General features: G+C 37.3%; 1 protein-coding gene across 4 annotated transcripts; it reads left to right on the plus strand.

Annotated features, from left to right (window-relative positions):
• Nucleotides 1–2,709: 2,709 nt before the first annotated feature.
• On the plus strand, nt 2,710–13,715 carry soga3a (SOGA family member 3a). 4 transcript variants are annotated; one of them, XM_034004235.3, is made up of 8 exons: nt 2,710–3,861; nt 4,343–4,510; nt 6,799–7,050; nt 8,911–9,261; nt 9,457–9,542; nt 9,836–11,243; nt 12,700–12,759; nt 12,927–13,715. In XM_034004235.3, the coding sequence occupies exons 1-8, from the start codon at nt 3,490–3,492 to the stop codon at nt 13,107–13,109; spliced, it is 2,880 nt and encodes a 959-aa protein (XP_033860126.2). In that variant the 5' UTR covers nt 2,710–3,489; the 3' UTR covers nt 13,110–13,715. The 4 variants fall into 4 exon arrangements, with proteins under 4 accessions (XP_033860126.2, XP_033860125.2, XP_033860127.2 ...); XM_034004234.3 differs by having other exon boundaries at nt 2,712–3,861; nt 9,830–11,243; XM_034004238.3 differs by having other exon boundaries at nt 3,793–3,899; nt 9,830–11,243.
• Nucleotides 13,716–21,728: the final 8,013 nt, after the last annotated feature.

Genomic DNA, 21,728 nt, shown 5'->3' on the forward strand with positions numbered 1-21,728 from the left:
GTCCATTTCAATACAGAAACCTACATGTTATGTCTTCATTAAAAAAAAAGTACAATACAGGTGCTGTCACTAACATCGCTGCTATGTTTGCAATATAACCAAACCTGTCTATGCTATTTAAAGCATAAATCCGTCACATCACACTTTTCCCAGTAAATATTTCGTTCGTTGAAGTTACAGAGGCAGTAAGCAAAAACATTAGCATAAGTATGAGAAAAGGCCTTTATAAATTAGTTTCAAAGAGTCTGTGTTTTAGAAATCTACATTCAGAAGAGTCCGGCACTAGTTCTTATTTTGCACTTTCAAACGAACACTGGTGCCTTTAAAAAAAAAAGAAAGTACTGGAACTCACTGAAGAATTGAACTTGTGCCAAGCCTAAGGAGGAACTTGAACTGCAGCTGCGTATGTGGTTTTTATTCTTCAGCCAGAATCTCAGGGGAGTGAATAGGTAGTCTAATGAAAATCTTAGTTTCCCAGAAAATGTCTGCTGCCAAGCAACAGGAAGAAAAAAAAAAACTATTAAAATTTAACCAATACAAATTCACAAGACCTTTCAAAGAACGTATTTTGTTCCCTGACAGTTTTCATATAACATAGATGAACAATGACAATAAAATGAAAACTGACAGTATACCTGTTATATCCTTATTCTGTGTCATCTCCTAATAAAGTCTTGCAGATTATAATGCTTTTGCTGTTGGTTTACCATGCTTTCTATGCTTAACTAAATATTATATTTTTTTTTTACCGTTATATACTGCAGTAAACCTTTTATAATATTTTCATACATTTAAATTAGCATAGTAATGCTTCATAGTAATCCTTCATAGTGATACTTCATAGTAATAGTTCATAGCAATACTTCACAGTGATACTTCATAATAATAGTTCATAGCAATACTTCATAGTGATACTTCATAGTAATACACCACCCAGAATATATGAACTATAATAACTTTTAATAACTTTTCAAATGTTCTAAAAGTAGAATTTCTGAAGTTAGTTGGTTTGAAAACTCAGGACCAGAGATATTCATCTCTGTAAAGTGTGGTTGTTTACTGTATATACCCGTAATTTACATTTTCAGTTTACTAACACAGTTGCCTCAGTTTGCAAAGGGGAGGAGAAAATGCAGTTGCACGCCCCTAGTGGTGATTTCTAAAACCACCTCAAAATCAGATTTAGGAGCATTTTCAGAAGCCCTTACGTATATTAGTAAGCCTGGTAAATACTGACACAGTAGCTGCATGATCACAGCTGTTTTGCGGCATCAACAAGTAATTTTCAAGTAAAAAGAAATCGTGTTCACCTACAGTAAAACATTGTGGCTATAAACAAACTGAACAGCCAACACTGCTGCCTAGAGTGTAAACATACACCAAAGAATCATCATTTAGTGTAAAATGTAACCTGACAGGTAGTGTAAGCAGTGAAAGCTATTGGAGAAACTTTGTGTAGGTCTGACTTCTAAAATATAATTGTAAAGTTCTCACTGTAAAAAAAACAAACATGTTATTATTACAAACACGTCTGTGTTGCTTTAACAGTACTTGGAAAACAACATGATGGTCTAACGTTTAAAAAGCAAGTGCTCTTTTTAATTATCAATGTTATGTTTAATTGTGTAATATATCTGAATATATATTAATTATACAACCTTTTTTTTCTCTCTCTTGCCTTCACTCATATTCCCAGTTTATAAAGGCATGCTTCCACGCTAGAATTTGTACTGCATAATTAGGTAAGTACTTGCTATTGTTATTGCTTCTCATCATTATCATTCATATTTTGTATGTATTAATTAATAGATGCACAGATGTCCTTTCAGTCTGCATGTTTAATAAATGGTAGTTTAAGAATGGTTTCTTGACTATAACCCGTTAGCTTAAAGGCAAGGCTTTTTTTTTTAAAGTTATTTCGAGAATGTTAACACTGTAGATTAGATCATAGTGCTGTTATCTATGTACTTTTATTAGGGCACGCTTAATTCAGGAATGACAAAAACATTATACTAGTATCGAAAAACGTATTTTTAATTAGAAATTATTTAGTTGTTACGACTAGTAATAGTTAAGAGTTAAGTAATAAGATCGTGCCTCCTTTATCCTAAATCACGTAACCACTTTTGGTGGTGTAGTTTTTGAGGTGCCAAAATAGCCGTAGTAACAGTCCTATTTTGACTATGTAAATATAACCGAGACTTTGTGACTGGGATCCCGCGCCACAGAAATGAAAAACCGGAATGCATTTGACATTATGACGCTCTATCCAAGTTCCTGTGGCGTGCACTATAATACTTCGCCCCAATATAACGCCTAAAAAATATCTTGGAAGCGGAGTTGTTTACCCGATAGAATTACAGAACGGGTGGGAGGGGAGGGTTTAAATCCAACCTCTGGGAGTTAGCGTCAAATCGTAGCCAGCTGCTGAGACTGTGCTAACCTAACTGTTTTTCAATATGTTGAAGTTCTTGAAGTTGCAAAGCTTCAAAGCTCACATCACGTCGGTACTTGTTTGATGACTGACTCTCTTCCCCTCTAGAGACGCTTTCAAGGATAAGTGCTGGATCCCACAGGTCAGCAGCAATACTTTTATTTATTTATTTATTTATTTATTTATTTATTTATTTATGTATTTATATCATCCTGCATCGGAGATTCTCTACTTAAGCTCAGAAACCGTCTTTACAGGTAATGACTACGCTGCAGTTAATTTATCTGGAAAATGTAACAAATACAAATTTAAACCGATTTATTAAAAACATACAGATAAGTAAAATTTACGTTTTAAAATGTAGATTAATATTTGAGACAAAACAGACTACTGTTTATGTGTATGTAGCCATCACAGAGAATAGTCTGATTCCATGATATTTAACGCATACACCTGAGTTACTTTTTAGGACGACTTGTGTATTAATTATAGGCACGTCAAGAAATACCTCCCTGTTTATTTACAATTCCCCTCAAGCGCGGAAAGTTAAGCGTGTGGTTAACGAAACACTGTGCAGCGTTTCAGTAGGATAAAATAAATCTGCAAGTCTTACATCACTGTTGGTATTTTTGGAGTCTTGCATTCTCCTGGATAGGGGGTAGTTGCAGGGTGTCATCTAATCAGTTTATGATAGAATGGTTGCACTCCCGGAGTCATTTGGGGTATGTTTTCGACCATCGATGTATTTTTCTATTTTATTTATCCTTAAGAAATAAATTCGTTTGAGAATGGACACGGGTTATATGTGTTAAATTTCAACGCTTACCACCAAAATGACCGATTGACCTTGGTCACATGGAAAGAACAAATGCTTGCAGTGCAAAAACGGCTGCAGGAGTTACGCTTTGAAAAGCTAAGGGAGACCGTAGAAATGGCTGGTTTTGGGTGACTGCTGTAATTCAGAATTAAGCCTGGACGGATACAATAATAATGATACAAAAATAGGCAGAAAAACGCATATTCTTATTTAATGTTTGTCAGTGAGTGTTTGAGATATGTGGAATGCATTTGGGAATGGATCGGGTGTGTACGGAGGCGGTGGTGGGTACGTGAGCAGGGCTCAGGGCTGGGAGTTTGTGCCAAGGTCCCGTTTAGAGAAAGAAAGGAACAGGGGGCGAAGCTGCAGCCCGCGCAGAACTATTTCATCCCCAGCTTCTGTGCCCCATTTGTTTGAGGAGCCTAAACCTGTGCTGGGAGCGGTAGCGTCAGAGTCAGCAGTCCCAGCACAAGCCAGCAAGTACGAGCTCCAGTGCCAGCATTCGCGGCTGAAGAAAAAGTTTGAAGAGTTGAACAAACTCCATGGGCAGAAGAAAGATGAATGGATGAAGGAGAAAGAAGCACTTTTAAGACAAGTTGCTGAAATACAAGTAACTATATGAAAGGTTTCGATGCGGAATTAATCACGGTATAAAAATAGCCTATATATATATATATATATATATATATATATATATATATATATATATATATAGGACAGCATTCTAATCAATCCTTAGGATTTGTATTTGTTCCATTAACTGCACGCCACGAGTAGCAAGTAACTGTTGACTCGGGATTTTCGTTGCTGGAGGTGTATTGTATTGTATTTCACTGTTGTTACCTATTGTGATTGAATTGTTAGCTACTTGTATATTCGAAATATAAGAGAAATATTTTATTTTACCGATAATGTAACTTTTACAAGAGATGTGGAAAATGTTTTTTTTTTATTATTATTATTATTATTTGTGGTTTGTAATGCTTTATTATTATTATTATTATTATTATTATTATTATTATTATTATTATTATTATTATTATTATTATTATTAGGCAAACAAAACTTTTTTTCATAAATTAAATTTAAAGGGTGGAGAAAATAGAAGGATTTTGTTGGATTTGAAGTCCGTTTTGGAAGAGGTTCAGTCGGAGCTTAAACAGGAGGCGACAAGAAGGAGCGACTTACAGCAGCTGTACACACGGGATCGCTGTGCCTGGGAGCTGGAAAGAGCAGAACTGAAATGTCGCATTGCACTGGTAAAAATCACTGACTTGTGGAAGTTACGTATGTGTTTTTTTGCTATGGAAACGGTTTGCCAAGAAAATGTGGATTGCCCTGAGTGTTGTGTTAGACACACTATAGTTGTCTACGCCCATCACTTAGCTTCACAGTGTAAAGACGATTATAGTTCAAAATATTCTCTTTTGAATCCAGGGGGCAGACGTCGCCAGCACTGTCCTCAGTTAAACAGATTTGTATGATCAGTAAACTAACCCAAATGGGTCTACTAAAGCTGGTTTACATTGAATTCATTACCACCTACTGCCATCTTTCTGCAATAAAAATTCCTGGTTTCAAAGATCATCGGAAGGTTCTCTGCTCTTTTTCTTACTCCTTTGAATTCCATTCACATATTTGGCAATGTTTAAAGTAAACATGCATGCTTAAAGAAGAGTTACACTTTGTTTCAGAACCAAGTTATCTGGGTCAATGCAGTTGCTTTATGGAAAACAACAAATGAATTGCATGGATAGAAGTTAGTGGATTTGGCTGGAGGGGGAGTTATGGAAAATAACTCACATTTCAAAGTGTGGTTCTGGTAGAGGACCCCTCACAGAATGTATAGTGGCCCCAGCAAATTAATATTAATGCCAGTCTGTTTTTTTTTTTTTTATCTGCAGCACCAGTTCAAAAGAGACGGTTGTTCATACAAGGAATTTTAAATTGCAGAGAATAGTCACGCCATCTATTATTAGTGCTAGGTCTGTGTAGACGCTCAGTTTCAGGGTTGTCATGGAAACAGTCACCTTTGACATTGCAGTTTACATGCTGTGGTTAAGGTGGGCTTTTAAATGTTTTGTTTGTTAGGTTATATATTTTTAATTGTGTATAGAGTTCTTAAGAAATGGTAACCAAGGTTTTAAATCCATGTTTTACCTGTTATTTACACTAGCAACATTATCATTGGCCACTCTTTTTTTTATTGTATTCCATTGAATATCTCTGGGTTCTTTGCTTGTAATTTTTACTTCAATTTGGAATATGCAGATATTTCAGAGACAAAGCTATAGGTAAAAGCTGCAGCTGCTTCCTGGTATAACATAACTTCCTGTGCTGTAGCTCAGTTCACTCCAGTGGTCTAGCTGCAATCTGTCCATGTGACCTAATGCACAGGAAGTGGTAATAGGAAAGTGATTCAAAACCCTTGGTTAACAAGACAGTCAGGAACAAAGAACATTAAATGCAAAATTTCACACCCTAAAATTTAGTTATTTAAAAAACATATGTATATCATATATGAATTCATACAGTTGATCCTTGACCTTTACGCATTGTAGACTGCAGATAGAACCAGTGGCAGTTCCAGTTTGAGTTTGACTAAATTATGTTCTTTTGATATGATGATGATGTGCCATCCCACACCCATTTAGTTTTAAAATAACCATGGTTATTTCTTGTGTTTAGCATCATTTTAAATAATTTTGGAGACCATGCAAACACAAATTATGATGACTGTATCGGTATAGTCAAAGGATGATGCGGTTGCCTCCTTTATATTACTATTGGGAAATTGACTTTAACTCAGACATGAGTCAACGATGAAGTCGTGTATAGACACCACATTAAGGGATTTGCAAGAAGGTGTGATTAACAAAACTACACAGCATTTGTCTGGGTGGTAAAGACTGACTGTTCCAGGGCTTGTGATTAAGAAAATTATAACTTTGAGTAATGTCTTTTTCACACGCTGTATAAATGCAGAATAACACAATGTTTAATGTAAGTATTGTGAAAATGTTTACAAAGAGGACAATCAAATGATAGCGAACTGGACATCAAGACACAATTGAAGAGTACAGTTATTTCATGTTAATATTGTGTATTCAGTAGTAGTAATCATAATATAACAGTGTATTATCTCCCACACTGTTGGGGGTGGGTGGGGGGAAGGGGTATGCATTCCCCCTTGACATACCTTTAATATGAACAACTTTTTATATGAAATATTTTTCAGTAGCCTTGGAGGGAAAATATTACATATTATTTCATCGGAACTAAAACATCCCTTTTATAATCTGTGGTGTAAAACCTTTCATCCACAATCCAAGCATTTTAGTAAAAAATATCTCCCACGAGAGATTAGCAGTCATTTAATTACTGGTATGTTCATAATAAAAATGGTTGTTGTAACTCAGAGATAAGTCACCATACTTTGATTGCCAAACATTTAGCAGTTGACAAGAATATAGATTTGCATTTTTTTGTTGCATACATCATAGTTTATTTTTCTTTTGTTTTCACTTCCTTACAATTCTCACAAAAGCTGGAAGCAAAAGAAGATAAGTACCATTGTGAGAAAACCAGCCCTGACCCGAAGGAAACGCTGAAGAGGGAACGCGAGGAGCAGAAGAGGCTGCTGGCAGACACACATACAGCGGCAATGGACTTGAGGAAGCAGCTGGAGAGCAGTGAGCGGGGCTGGGGGAGGGACAAGGGAGAGCTGCTGGAGAGGTTTGACACGGAAAGAAAGCAATGGGAAAGTCAGCTGAAAGACATGCAGAGGAAGATAGAAGAGGTACTGTCTGAGTTTTTTGTTTTTTGCTTTAGAGAGAAAAAGGAGACAGATTTCTCTTAAAAAAAATATGATTTATGTTGCCACATTTCTGGAAAGTTTTCAATACAATTGGTAATACCTGTTCTTAAATACAATAACTCTGCTGCTAAATAATAAGTATGTCTAAATGAGTAAGTACTTTACCAAGGTTTAATTGGGTCAATTTTAAGATTAAGGGTGTGGTTGGATCAAATTACTGGACTGGAAAGGGTGGCCTAGAACAGGGAATGCTAAAATATGACTCTGTTTTTGTCAATTACCCCTGAGGGCATAAATTGGATTTTTGTCAGAATTAGGGAAGGGCATGTAATGAGAACTGGGAGCTTGTCTGGTCACTTCCACACACTGTTAAGTAGGCATTGGTAAGTATCTAACTGAAGGCAGACATTATTATGATACAATGCTTGGAGAATATGACTGATTTTCTATGATTAACAAATTACTAATGTACAGAACAGTATTTTGTTATATATTTTGAGCAAAGGAATGTATTTGCAGCAGAAAAATACAAATACAAGAACTAGAGCAAAGTCCAGCAAACAACATCTTGAAAAAGGACAATAAAAACAAACTGTACAAGTAGGGAGCCAAGACGTGTATATATTGTATATACTGTATCTATTTTAGCCAAACTTCTCATGTTACATCTTTAGCTTCATTTGTACACAAGCCAGTTGAGAAGTATAATGGATGTGCAAATTGGGAGCCTTTTAAAGCTGAAACGTTTTGAAATCGGTATGTTCTACTGCTGTGCATCAAACGCTTCACTTGTAACAGCTTAATCAGATTTACAACTGGATTAAGAGAACAAAGCGCAGGATCATTAGGGGGTTATCAGCAATAAGAGTTTATATCTCACTTTATAAACATGGGGAATTGACGTTTTAATGAAGCTGGTGGTGTTACTGAAAGGGTAGAACCGTGGACTATTGCAATAGCTCTTGAACAATGTCCTTTGAAAATTATTTTTACAGTCCAGTTGCAGGTTGTTTTGTTTGCACAGAACACACCAATCAAAAAAAAGTTTCACAGCAAATGCAGTTGAGTAGCCTCTACAACAACAGATTTTTTTTCACTGTGGTTCTAAACTGGAAATGTGTAAGAACAGTGGCAGTAGCATTCAAATAAAATCATGAACAAACCAGCACACTACATGCACAGAACTACAGAAGAATATATCAGTGAATTTGTTTTAGTGCTAAATTAAGGATCATTTTGGGACACTGTAGCCTTAATGCTCTTTTTAAAGTAACCTACTTATTTTATTAGATTTTGTCTGCCGCAAGCGCAGCAATGTAGCTGAATTAGGCACCTCTGTGAATCGCAGACACACAAATAAATTCCTTATATTTCTGAGACTTTTTGTTCCATTTATTTAAAAAAAAAATGCAGGTATACAGTATCATACACCCTTGGGGAGTTGGATGGGTGACTTTGCCCTTAACTTCCTAAACAAAATGCCTGCTTGGCCATTCTTCCAGCCAGACAGACATTGGTGGCCTTTCGCTTTGTATTGCTCACAAAAACACTCATTTGTAGATATTTACAAAACACTTTGGTATCTTTGTCTATTCTGAATCTGTGCTGATGACCCCTTTCGTAAAACTAGCTAGTTACATTCAATCACATTGTATTGCCAAGTATGAGATACAGAATAGAAAACAAAAGGTTTATGTACAGATATAGAAATAGAAAGGTTACATTTGTATCTTCTATTCATTGGTCATACACATTTTTTAAATGACAATTAAATAGCTTCACCACAGATTGTAGAAAGAGATTAATCAGTATCCTGTTTTTTTTTTCTTTTTTTATTTGTAGCTTTACCATGAAGTGAAGGCAAGACGGGAGAGCAATGTGAATGGGCAGGAGCATGGAACCTGTGATGAAGTATTGAGGGTTTATCTACGTCCACCCGTTTCAGAATCAATCTGTCTAAATGGCACGACAGACCAGAAGCCTCACTGTGTCTCGGAGCCCGATGCGCCAGAGAGGGATGAGATTCTATATAAACAAGAAGGGATGAATATTTCAACACCTAGAGGACATGACCCAGCTTTTGTGGATCATTTTAACAACGAGAGCTTCCAAGAAACTACAGGCTTCCATAATAATAATAATAGTACAATGTGTGGGAATGATAAAAAGAAACACACCAGTGCCCTTAATGCAGTAAGTATTTCTGCATTTGCAGCTGCTTTCACAGACCACAATTAGCAATTGGACTACATTACTTAAGGTAACATTAAGTTGTCCAAGATAGGTGATAGCCAGGGTCTGAGAAAACAGGTTTTTAATGACAGGAGCTTATTTCCTGAGTTCTGACAATGGGATGATATAATACCACATGTCCTATGTGTTTCACAGGCATTGAAGGAAATTGCAAAAGTGAGTGAAGAGCTCTGTAGCTACCAGGATGAAATCCGACAGAAATCTAATCTCTCTAACCACAGGTAATCTTTTTTACTTTTTATAGTTTTCAAAAGTACTGTATGGATACAAAAAGCAGTGTCCTAGGAAGTATATCAATTATGATCAGTAACTGGATGTTTGTACTTAAATGTGCCCAAATCTTGCAGCAAAATATTATTTTGTTTTATGATGTAGAATTTCTGATATTGTAAAACATCAGAAATAGGTAATCAAATATGATACATTTTACATTTTAAATAACGAATTGAAGAGGTGATATATGTGTACTGTATAATTTTTTTCTTGTTTTTTTCCTACATTTTGTTAGCAACAGAACTCATTCTGTATCTGTTTTGGAGGAATACGAGGAAGCGCAGAATGAAAAAAACAAAGCTGGGCCAAGATGTGAGCCTAGTCATGAAATACCAGCATTCAACCCACAGTGGTCAGGTGACCTCAGAGTGACAGAGGAAGAGAACAACAGGATTAACTGGGCCTGCATGAACATGGACACGAATGACAGCTTTGTGAACAGTGCAGATAGAAGAGCTAGGCCTCTGCTGATGAAGAAGGAGGCGCCACCAGTTCCTCCGAGGACTACATCATGGTATCTGACGAGCCCAGTTACTCCACAAGCCATGGACCATTCTGTGGCGGAGGTCAACAAACCATGGGAGCCGCAGGATTCCTTTTCTGGTAGGAAGTGCAATAGTCCTTTAGTTTTGAGAACATTTGGGGCTCTGTTGCAGGAAAACGAAGGAAAAATATTCACAGATTCTGGTATCTTTACCAATGTTGTGCCTGCTGATTCCCAGTGCAATATTGACTGCTGTCATAGTAGGTGGTCATGTGACATGAGTAAATTTGGCAGCAAATCACCGACCTACCAGCCTGTCCAGAAAAGATATTCAGATGTCAACATGCTATCATTCGAGAAGGACGACAGTTCAGACTACAAGTCAACCGAGAAGCCCAAGTTCCCAAATGGGCCATTTCAAAGCACAGACAGTAAAAGAGAATCTAACTCTTACTGCAGCTCAGCTGAAATCAGAGGTCCTACCTCAGGCACCCCCTCTTTGTACACTGAAACCAGCAGACCTAAGAAGAATGAGACCTTGACAATGAAAACTGCTGAATTCAATAGGACTTTGCTTCAGACAGACATGGGTGATGAAGTTGATGAGGACAGTCTTATTCTAGCAAAGCTCTGTTCAAATGCTAAACCTAGCGGTTCAAACCCTAGCTGCACACTTTCCTATACAGAGAAGGACAATGAAAAAGAATACTTTTATCCTCAAAGAAAAGCCTCAGCTTTCTCAGAGTACATACCTAACCAAACCAGAAATAGTACAGGACTGAATGCCCAGGGAGTATCAAACGGAGGCTTGGTCTGGTTTGGCAGCAGTAATGCTAATGGCAAGCCTGTTTCAAATGAACACCACTTGAGACCAAGCCAATTAGCTTCTTGTCCTCCACCGACAGATTCAAGATCCAATTACAGAGTTGCTGAAAAGATTTTTAGGGGCTATGAAAATTCAAGTTCTTCTCGTCTGAATTCTAACTGTGGCATGCGTCAGCAACAAAACCCAAAGCCTGGATTTGCACAAGACAACTCAGACAACCTCACTGAGTTCTTAGACATGCTCCAAATAGAACATGAAGCCCAGGTTAGTCAGAGACTGTCTCCAGCTCCCTGCAGGCAGCCCAACATGCACAATGATGTACGACTGGAAATACAAGAGGTTAGTGAAAGTTCAGCTGTTATCGTTGAGAAATGTAGGGCACACTTGATTTCATCATTATTTCAATGTGCTGTGGAGACATGTAAACCACTTGTCACGCAACCCGACAGGATATAAGAAGAAAAATGTTTATGTAAGGCAAACAAATGCATCAAACATTACCTGCATTTTGTAAATATGTCATTTTTTTCTCATTATCACAAAGCATTTTGAAACTTGATGTTAGATGTTAGTGTAGTAATTCTACAAACATTTTAAAGTCTTGATAAGTACAGTATTGCTAAATCTAGTACAATTGTATTTGTTTTAGATATATAGAGTTATATATCTTATTTTGGGGGACTATATTATACTGTAGTGCTTTTTATATGGGCATCCCTCACCCAGAATAATACTTATGACATACACTTAAATCTTGCTGTTTGCTAAAGAGACACAGGATTGTATGCTGTCTACTCATTACAGCTCCATGATCTGCTTTAATTACAGTGGTGCCACTGCATGCCAATGATATAACTGCTTAGAGCAGAGGAACTGGAATTATTAAAGCAGCAAGGAATATCCTTACTTGTAATCAAACCCAACTTTATCCAATGCATTTCATATTTAGCATGTCCCTGAAAATTACAGACTTGCATCTATATAGTGGAAAAAAAAGAATGTTTCAAAATTCTGTAATTCTGAGGAACCATACTATTTATTTCTGTTCAAATCTAGTTTTTATAATGCATATCTGTGGCACGTTAATTACTTTATTCCAAATTTAGGAGTTGATTTAAACTAGTTCTGAAATAAATTTGTTCAGCAGAGCTCTTGGCTGTTCCCACCTCTAGTTCCAAGCAATCTCAAAAGCTGGCTTGTTGTGGATCATTTTCATTTTTTATAGCAGGTGTTGTTCTGCGCATATATATTGTGCCTCACAGAGCAAGCTCCCATAAAACAAATGATAATAAAAGATGCATACTGAGTGGCATGAAACACTTCCAGAACCTTGTTAAATCCCAGCATGTTTCCTGTTTCCTGTTTCCTGTCTGTAAAGCACTCAATCTGTAACCTCTTGGGTTACTTCCTTTGTGTTTGTGATTCACATTTTTCATTTAGAAACACAATGCGGCACATAACAAAAGTGACACTAATTAGTGAAGCCTTGAGTGGATGGATATGGACAGGAAGCACAGTAGTCTGTTTGTGTATGTGGAAGGGGGGGGTGAGGGGGGCTAAGTACTGTATATTATAAGTACTACAGTGTGTTTGTTTGACTTGCACTATGTATAAATATTGTGTGAGGTCCCTGTGCAGATTGATACAGATTCAAGCAATATTTGTGTTAATAAGGAGTGTAGAAACCTAAAGAGCATCTTGGTAAGGGTCTTCTTCATTGTCTTCTTCTCATTTAAGTACCACTTTGTGTATCCCATGGCCCAAACTCTCAAACACATTTTCTGTCTTTGTACAGCAGGTACACCAGAGTGCAACCAATCACCTGTGGCCCTGCAACGCTCTGCCCCCAGTGAATGTAAGAAACATCACAGTGTTCTTGTGACTTTTCTTTCTGATAAACATATCACATGTACTAGGGGCAGAGGGTTGCAGGGGGCAGGTTAATGGTTTTAAACACCAGGATGTGATGACTGAAACAGAAAATTAGATACAAAGTAATTCTACACCATCTTTGTCTCCTAGAATCACCCAGAATCCTCAGCTCCTTTAGCTAGGAAGAAATTCTCACGACCCACTCGGCCAGCAAATCAACGTCTCCCATCCCGCTGGGCCCGCAGACTCACTCCTGCTCCTCTAGCAGCAAGCAGAGCTCCACAGAAACGGATATATGCCTATTCCTACTACTCAGAGACTGCAATACTCTGAGACTAGAGTCTTTAACAAGCAGAATAAAACCAGGAAGTATGCCTAGTTACCCTTTTAAAATAGTTTTTACCTTCTGTATATACTTGACTGTTATTTATACTGAGCTTTTAAGTGCTTTACTTGTGTACGTGTACACAAAATGTTTTTAGTATGCTTTAGGTAAAAGAGACATTTATACGCTTAGTTGAAGCATAGACAGTCTCCAGTGTTTCAATGGCCTTCTGTACTTCTGTGCTAACTTTAATCATGACAGACATTCTATTGCATTGTTTTTACTTATTGTTTGTTTACCTATTTTAATATTTCAAAACAGTTCTGTAAATTCAAAACATTGTTTCATGGTGACTTGCATGCGTATGTGTTTGTTAGTTGCATGTGTATGTAGTTATGAGAATATGAAACATAAGTAGGTCATCATTGACAAACTGTAGACCAATATCGTAATTTTAATCAATCTATAATCTCCATGTTAAATCTCTTGGGCGGTTAATCATTATAACTTTAGATGTTCTACTTATTGACAGTGAAACATGTAATGAGAGTGATCTGTTTTATTGTCTGTGTTTTTTTTTTCTGATAATAAAAATAAAAATAACCAGGTATTTACATGTAGAGGCTACTGCTTAACAACTATAAACTGAAGGGTTTTCATTCATATAATTTCAAAGTATCCTCAGCTTTTCACACAAAAAAATAAAACAAAAAGCCACAACAGTACAGAGAAAAGCACACTACAATTGCCCAGGGATACTGCATTATATACTAGGACTTGAGACTTGCACTAGCAGCCCTGCACCCAGTTCTGGGTTTCAGAACTTCCCTGGTTTATTTATATTATTGAAATGACCAGACTTTTGCAAAATTTGGCCCCTGTTAAGTCTTCTCTGAACTGATCACACTTATTCTACCACAGTATAAGTAAGTTACACCCAAGTCTATGGGTTAATCAATGGGAGAAATAATCAAAAATGTCCTGGCTCCTGATGATTTAAATAATGTACTTCCTGTAATTGAAGGTAGTTCATGGCTAGTTTTAAACTTCCAAGCTGTGTATAAATTGTTTCTATAATGCCTAACATTCCTCTTACTTCACTACCTAATAATAGCATAAAGCTCTGCGAGAGTCTGATTTGTGAAAGGTGTCGTAAACTGGGCATAGAAGTGCCTGGGCCGTGTTGGCAAAACTTCTTCGTGCTTCCACAGTGCTTTGCAAAGTGGGAATAAACCCTCTAAAATAGTTTTAAAGGGTTTTGCGAACTTGCAAACTTAATTTAATTGGACTTTAGAAAATCAGTCCTTAAAAAAAAAAAAAAAAATTGCTTAAAGCATATTGCTTACATCCAAAAGAGGCCAGGGGGGCCACCAAGACTGCCATATAACAGGAACTTTGCTGTGCATTTTTCCTTTGTAATTATCTGTGCAGGAAGTCCATATTGTATGCTCCTGGTCTTTTTATTTGACGTGACTTATTAACTACTGCATTACCATAGCTTCCTGTCGTGACTTTTTCCCATTTATTTATTTATTTATTTATTTAATGATTCAAGTTTGTCAGAAGCACTTACAGTACTGGCATGCTGGATACATATGTTTAAGCCAGACACTTAAAATATCCTTTTCTTTCTTTTTTAAAGGGGCCATATCAGTGACCTTTGAAATGACGCTCTGTGAAACCTTGAGTATAATTACATCAAAAAAAGCCTCTTTCACACTGGTGCTGCTACCCGGCTACCTGAGTCACAATCCTGCGTAGTGTGAAACCACATACCTGGGTTGTACCCAAGTTGAGCTGGGTCTGCAGCAACCCACATCATGATGTGGGTCGCCATGCTTTGACCCGATTCAAGCTAGACAAAATGCATGATGGGCATTCTTAAGGAGACAAAGTAACAAACAGCCATGCCTGCATGCACACCATGAGCCCGATTGCAGCAGGGACGAAGAAACATTTGCTCTAATCAACATTTGGGCCGATGATTCAATCCAGAAAACCTTGGATGAAAGTGTGTGTAACAAGCTGCTTCCGGTGCACTGCGAATACGCATTGTGTACTTGCCTCTGTCACCGAGGTCGACCCTGCTTCTTCAAAAAGTGGTGTGAAATTGCGTAGCTGACCCGCATGACAGTGGGTTGAGATCCGGGTAGAGCATGCCAGTGTGAAAGGGGCTTTAGTCAATTACCGACACAATTCAGATCACTCATTATAACGCAATCTTTCATAGCCCAGTTTTGTATGTATGTATTTATTTATTGAATTAAATAACTGATTAATGTTTTCCACACAGAACAATATCCCTACTCACAGGCCTGGAATGCTGAAAACCCAATAAAGCAGAGCTAATCTGTCAAGGATTTCAGTCAGGTTGGCCCACATTCAATTCTGTCCAAAGTCAGAGCTGGTGCTGTGATGTGACAACCTGCGCAGCACTACAGGAAATCAAAGGCTTGTGTCAATTACCTTTTATTTGGGGAAAAAGGTATTTTTGAAAAACTATACAAGCATCCAATAAACAAAGACAGTGTAAAGCAATTTTAATTTAGATTAGATTAACACAACAGTGATGATGAATCAAACCAAAAATGGTTCCTCATGTGCTTTGTCTGTTGACATGAATTAGGATTTTCCTCAGCTAAAAGTTAATTGAATTGGGCTTTTAAGTTCAGAAGAAAAGAGAATGACTGTGCGCTTCATTGTACCACCAAAACGGTAGCTGCCAAGACTGGTAGCCATATTGAATATTCATTTGTCCCAAATCAACACTTACAGTATAAGAGGTTAGAGTACATTATATACGGTACGTTGTAACTGTATAAACCACTAGTGCCCTTTTAGTTAATAACGTCATCCACAGCCCTCAGTCCTCAACATGCAATAAACAGTTACATGATATTATAATCCGTCAGTGTTCTGTTACTAATAGAAGTCATTGCAACAAATATACTGTTAAACGTTGTCTGGAGTTTATTCAATTATCAGCCATTTACACAGCTTGCAATGGTTTTAGGCAACACTATCCCAACTGAAATCTTGCACCAAGGACTTAAATAGAAAGAGAGACTTTGTTCTGGTGCCAGAAATCTTAGCCTGGTTGTGATATAAATAAATGAATCCTTTCCTTATCCATCCCAGCATGTTTTGTTTCCTGTTTATATGCAATGATTTGTGTACACAACTCTTGAAACAAGTGGGACATGACACTGATGACACGAAGTACAGTGACCCTTTAATAAAATAATACAGATGAACTACTTTGTGAACACTGAAGATTCCCCAAGGGGCCTATATTGATCCCCTTGTTAACATCAGAATGTTATAAAATATAGCTGGAAGAGGACCATGATATTTTTTTAGCTGGAGCTGATGTGGATCAATATTTACCCTGATGCGATTTACATATCCACACAAATTCAATTCAGGTAACTATAACTCCATACTCTCCCTGTTTAATTCACAAATGTTTTCCGAAAAGCTATTTATTTCAAACTATTTAAGATCTTTTGTTTTTTTCTTTATACAATGATAGCTGTACTATAGTTATAAGAAAGAGTCAAGTTAATTATTCCTGCACAGTTGTGTTACTCTGCAAGTGTGCAAAGCAGGGCTTTCTGTACAGGACCGCACTATACAAGACAGGCACTGACTCAGCCCCTGTTGTAGATAGCACATCTTCATATGGCTGATCGCTTTATTCTAACTGAGATGTTTTTGTATGTGTGAAATATTTTGGATGACTGACTTCAAAATAGGTCCTAAAGATTTAATTGAACTGGGCAACACAGTAAACAGATATCCCCAAATAATGTCCTATTTACCTTACAGTACAGTTACTGTATTATCACAAGAGGAAATAATAATATATGGACACCTATTTTGGGTCAAGGAGTGATGCTGCTGTAACTTTTTTTTTTATTTGGCCACTGGCGCCAGGTCAGCAGTGCGGACTGCGGTGAAGCAGCGCACTACCACCTCACACCCTCAAGGGGGCTCCCAACAAATAATGTGTACATCGGGTGTGGATAAGAACCATGTCCTGGGAGAATCACGAGGTTCAAATGGGTTCAGAAGGAGGGCTCTGTTAGAGAAGCAACCAGCATGATGTTTCAGGCTTATTTATTAAAATTAAATAAATAATGAAAGTTATCAATATACACTACAGGGAATCTTGGCATTTTTGTTAACTAGTCTTAACTTCTTTTTTTTCTAGAGTTCAAACCATGAATCGATTTATTTATTTATTGATTGACTTAGTTTTTATTTTGCGAGCCTTAATTAAACATTCACTGATTGATTAATCATCCTGGTGCCCTATCTGGAGCTTCATGTCTCACATATATATTATGTTACATGTATTTTGTGTTTTCATTGCATTATTGATCATCATTAACTGTCCGATATTCGATTTGATTTGTGGCTGTTTTTTTCCCGCTCATCCTGTGTTTTACTGTACGTCAGAACGATGAGCTAGCTGGGTGCCAGAAGCACCCCATTAATGCTCAGTGAGATAGGAAGGAAAGAATGGCTCCAAGCAAGGAACCCCTTTGCTCCAGCCTTGCAGGTGTTGATAATTGTGGCCCTCCAGTTATGCCAAACATATTCAGCTGCTTATCTTACTTTTTCAAGGCTTGTAATATCCCAAATCCTCAAATTCTGCATTTACTGTACAAAATGAAAATAACATTTCTGAGCAGACTTACAAGACAGCAGAAAGACTGCATTCTTTTCTTCCCTGCCTTTTAGTTAACTGCTTTATAATACAATGTTTGTTCAACTATTCGACCCAGAACCAGTTTATTTGCTGTAAATAAATGGGGCTCTAAACAATAAATAGCACAATGAAGTCTATCCTGTCTGAACAAGCTAGCTTGAGAGGGTTTTCAGATACAAAGAGAAGTGCAGGTAAGGTGAAACACTGTAGAGCAGCCATGCATCTCAAGGTAATGATGATATGTACTTTACTCCAGATACTTTGACACTATGAGGGGCCCATGCAACGTTTGTTTCACTCGTCATCATGTAGTTTAGGATGTGCTTGTGTTTTAAAATTACTTATATTTCTATAAAAAACATGGTCTGTTTTCCAGTGATGTTGTTAGTCTTTAATCATGCAGGTTTGTACTGCGGGAAACAGCTTCCACAGGTACATTTAACAGATTATTCTGCCCTAACCTCTGTTAAATCTAAATATAGACCAGCTATAAATACACACAACACTTTACAGTTGCACAGTACTTTTTACAAAGCAAATCACAATATTTGCAAAGTGGAAGTAAACCCTAATTTTCACGCTACAGCAAGGTTCTATTTGGATGGAGCTGATGCAGATCAATAGTTACCCTGATGCGATTTACATATCATCAACAATACAATGTAACAATCTTATTTTGTCCTTCTGGTAATCTGTAGGGTCAGCAAATGCTTTCTGTACGAACATGATGACCATAAATAACAGCAGACATCAGCTATTGGGAGTGCTTTCCAGTAATTTATGTAATACTGTTAGCATATGGCGCTGTTGTGCTCTAAACATAATCTGAACGATATACAAGTTTAGTGGAAAATGTGCTTTTTTTCCTGGTACAAAATAGCAAGAAGCACAACATCAGTAAACGCTTTTGTTCAGCCCCTGGTTGGTAAAACCACATCCATTTTACTAGGAATAGAAAAAACTTCTTCCAGTAATGACTGAAGCATGCATTATTAGTCTTAGTCACACCAACCACCCACAAAATTTATGTTCTTTTAAAACCCTGCCCAAAAGTAAGAAGCAACTCAGCTAAAGCAATGATGGTGTGTCAGTGAGTTTGAGGCCTTTTGCAAACACATTGCATTATTACTGCTCAGGTGTTTCACATTACAGGAAAGGAAAAGCTGAATCCTTGAGCATTGTTAGCATTTTGTTTTGGAAGTCTTCTGACTGTCCGACTTTCCCCCTCAATAATTAAGACTTCAATTAATTTAATTTAATTCACCAATTCTGATGTCGGATTCAGAATGAACTCCATATTTTCTGACAAGGGAGAGCCGAGTTTTGAAGGTCCGAGTGGATCTCATTACAGTGGATCTCAGTGTGCGAAGATGAGGACATCATTGAGATGGAGAGAAACAGACTGGCTGGTCTTTCAAAATGGATTGCCTGTTTTGAGTCCTGATCCTTCTATGTAAAAAACAGACATGAAAAACATGAGTGCTGCTCTGTAATTAGATAAATCCTGATGTCACAATCACAAATAACATGGTTCATCTATTAAACTTTATACACATTGTATATTATTATTTGTTTATTTAGCAGACACATTTATCCAAGGTGACTTGCAGAGGTTAGGGTGTGTAAACTAAGCATCAGCTGCAGAGTCACTTACAATTACGTCTCACCTGAAAGACGGAGCACAAGGAGGTTAAGTGACTTGCTCAGGGTCACACAATGAGTGAGTGGCTGAGGTGGGATTTGAATTGGGGACCTCCTGTTTACAAGCCCTTTTCTTTAACCACTGGACCACACAGCCTCCTATTGATTTTAAATGTCTAAAAGTACTGGATATAAAATGTACATGGATTTTTCAATACATTTTTTTCCATATGATCTCTGGTTTCAGGAAATCAAGACTTGATACAGTCACTGTGGTATATTGCAGTTTGTACAGTGTGTAGCCTTTTAGCAAGACACCCTATTATTTATCTTGGCTTTTATAATATCGTCCTGCTGGCTGCAGCTCATCTAATGCTTCCTATGGAGTCCCTAGACTCCGGCTATTGATTGCACAAAAGGAAGGAAATGCATTTTTATTGATTCATCTGCTTTAGGCAGCTGCCATCACATGGTCTCCATTAGACAGGATTTAATTCACCAGTTGTATTACTGTAAAAAAATAAAATGCAAAGTGCAGTACTGAATCCAAATCACAAGCACACAGCTGGCTGATGACGCTGCAGAGTTTAATTCTAAAGGGGGTCCTTTACGCAGATGGTTTATGTAAATTTAATTCTAAAGGGGGTACTTTATGCAGATGGTTTCTGTAGTTCTACACATAACTATGTACAATTCAGTCTTATATTACTGAATGTATAAAATGTTTGCAAATATAACATTTCAGGCTGGTTTCATAGACCCAGATTAGCACTAATCTGGGATATCTAAAGTTGCATTGGGTAGTCCAAGATTAGCGCTAAACTGTGAAACCTGCCACAGCAGAGAAGCAGTTGGTTGGTTACTGACAGTAGAGTCCTGAAGGGGTGGGGACAATTTCACTCTTTAGGCCAAATGAGTGCAAGACAATCTGAAAGCAAAGCTTGCAAATAGATATTTCTTTAACCTACTGTAACCAGATATCATGTTTTCAAAATTAAAACACATATTTGCTAAAACGTGTGTCAAAACTGCACATTTGAGACCTATATAGTGAATTTTGTTTTCTACAATAACTTCAACTGCAGGAGGCTTTAAGAAGCAGGCACAAAAGTATGCACCACAACATTGAATCCTGGCCATTACACGTAGCTAAAAATGAACATGGTTCTTACACCATCTAATTCCAAGCACAGATGGTGGTAAACGGATGTATTCCCCATGCAGAACTGATTCTCTGCCTAGCGACAGTGAGTCCCCACACTCAGAGATTCCATTGAGAGATTCCTCTACTCCCAGGGGCAATGTCTGCAAATAGCATTGAGTGGTTGGGTAAGCATGAATACATTTTGAAAACAGTGAATTTAGTTGACACATGCCTATGAAAAAAGAGAAAAGCCATCATTTCTGGAGCATTTGCAGCAACAAAGAAGTTTCTGTTTACAAAAATAAATAAACACTAATTTGTGCCAAAATAAATACATGTTGCAGCTAAAATCACTTCAAGATGACATTTTTCTAATATTTTTAAGAGAATTTCAATGCTTCTTTTAACGGGATCTGTCATTTTGAATAACCCACAAGCCTAAGCAAACTCATCAAAACAGCTCAGAACATGTATAAATAGATTATTATTATTATTATTTATTTATTTATTTATTAGCAGACGCCCTTATCCAGTGAGTCCCCACACTCATCCGTTTACCACCATCTGTGCTTGGAATTAGATGGTGTAAGAACCTTGTTCATTTTTAGCTACGTGTAATGGCCAGGATTCAACGAAACTGCTTTCTTTTTTGCCATAAAACCTTTGCAATGTTTACACAACCATAGACAGAGGTATAAGTGATGCCAACAGTAATAACTCCAGGTCAAAGAAGCTGTTTTATAATGCAGAGAGTGAGTGAAATCAACAGCTGCTCTGGTCAGCTCAGCCTCCAGAGACTAAATGAAGTTCTTGCAGAGAATGATATAAGAAGACATGCCTCATTCAGCTGATATCACATCACATTTCGAGTGCCCCTTTGGTAACACCTACTGTACACGTTGCAAGAATCATCTATTTTTTAATGCAACACGTTTTTAAATGCTACTGACATGTTATTGATATATAAATGTATTTAAAGATGCATAAATATAAACAGCGACACGACGACATGCTGTTTACAGCTCCACAGTCATGGTTATTTTGAACAGGATATTGCACAACGTAAAATGGTTACTGCAAGGAATCTCTCAGACCGGTTTTCTGTAAAGGTGCGTTTTTTATTTACAC

This window comes from Acipenser ruthenus, chromosome 5 (assembly GCF_902713425.1).
Source record: "Acipenser ruthenus chromosome 5, fAciRut3.2 maternal haplotype, whole genome shotgun sequence".
NCBI lineage: Eukaryota > Metazoa > Chordata > Actinopteri > Acipenseriformes > Acipenseridae > Acipenser > Acipenser ruthenus.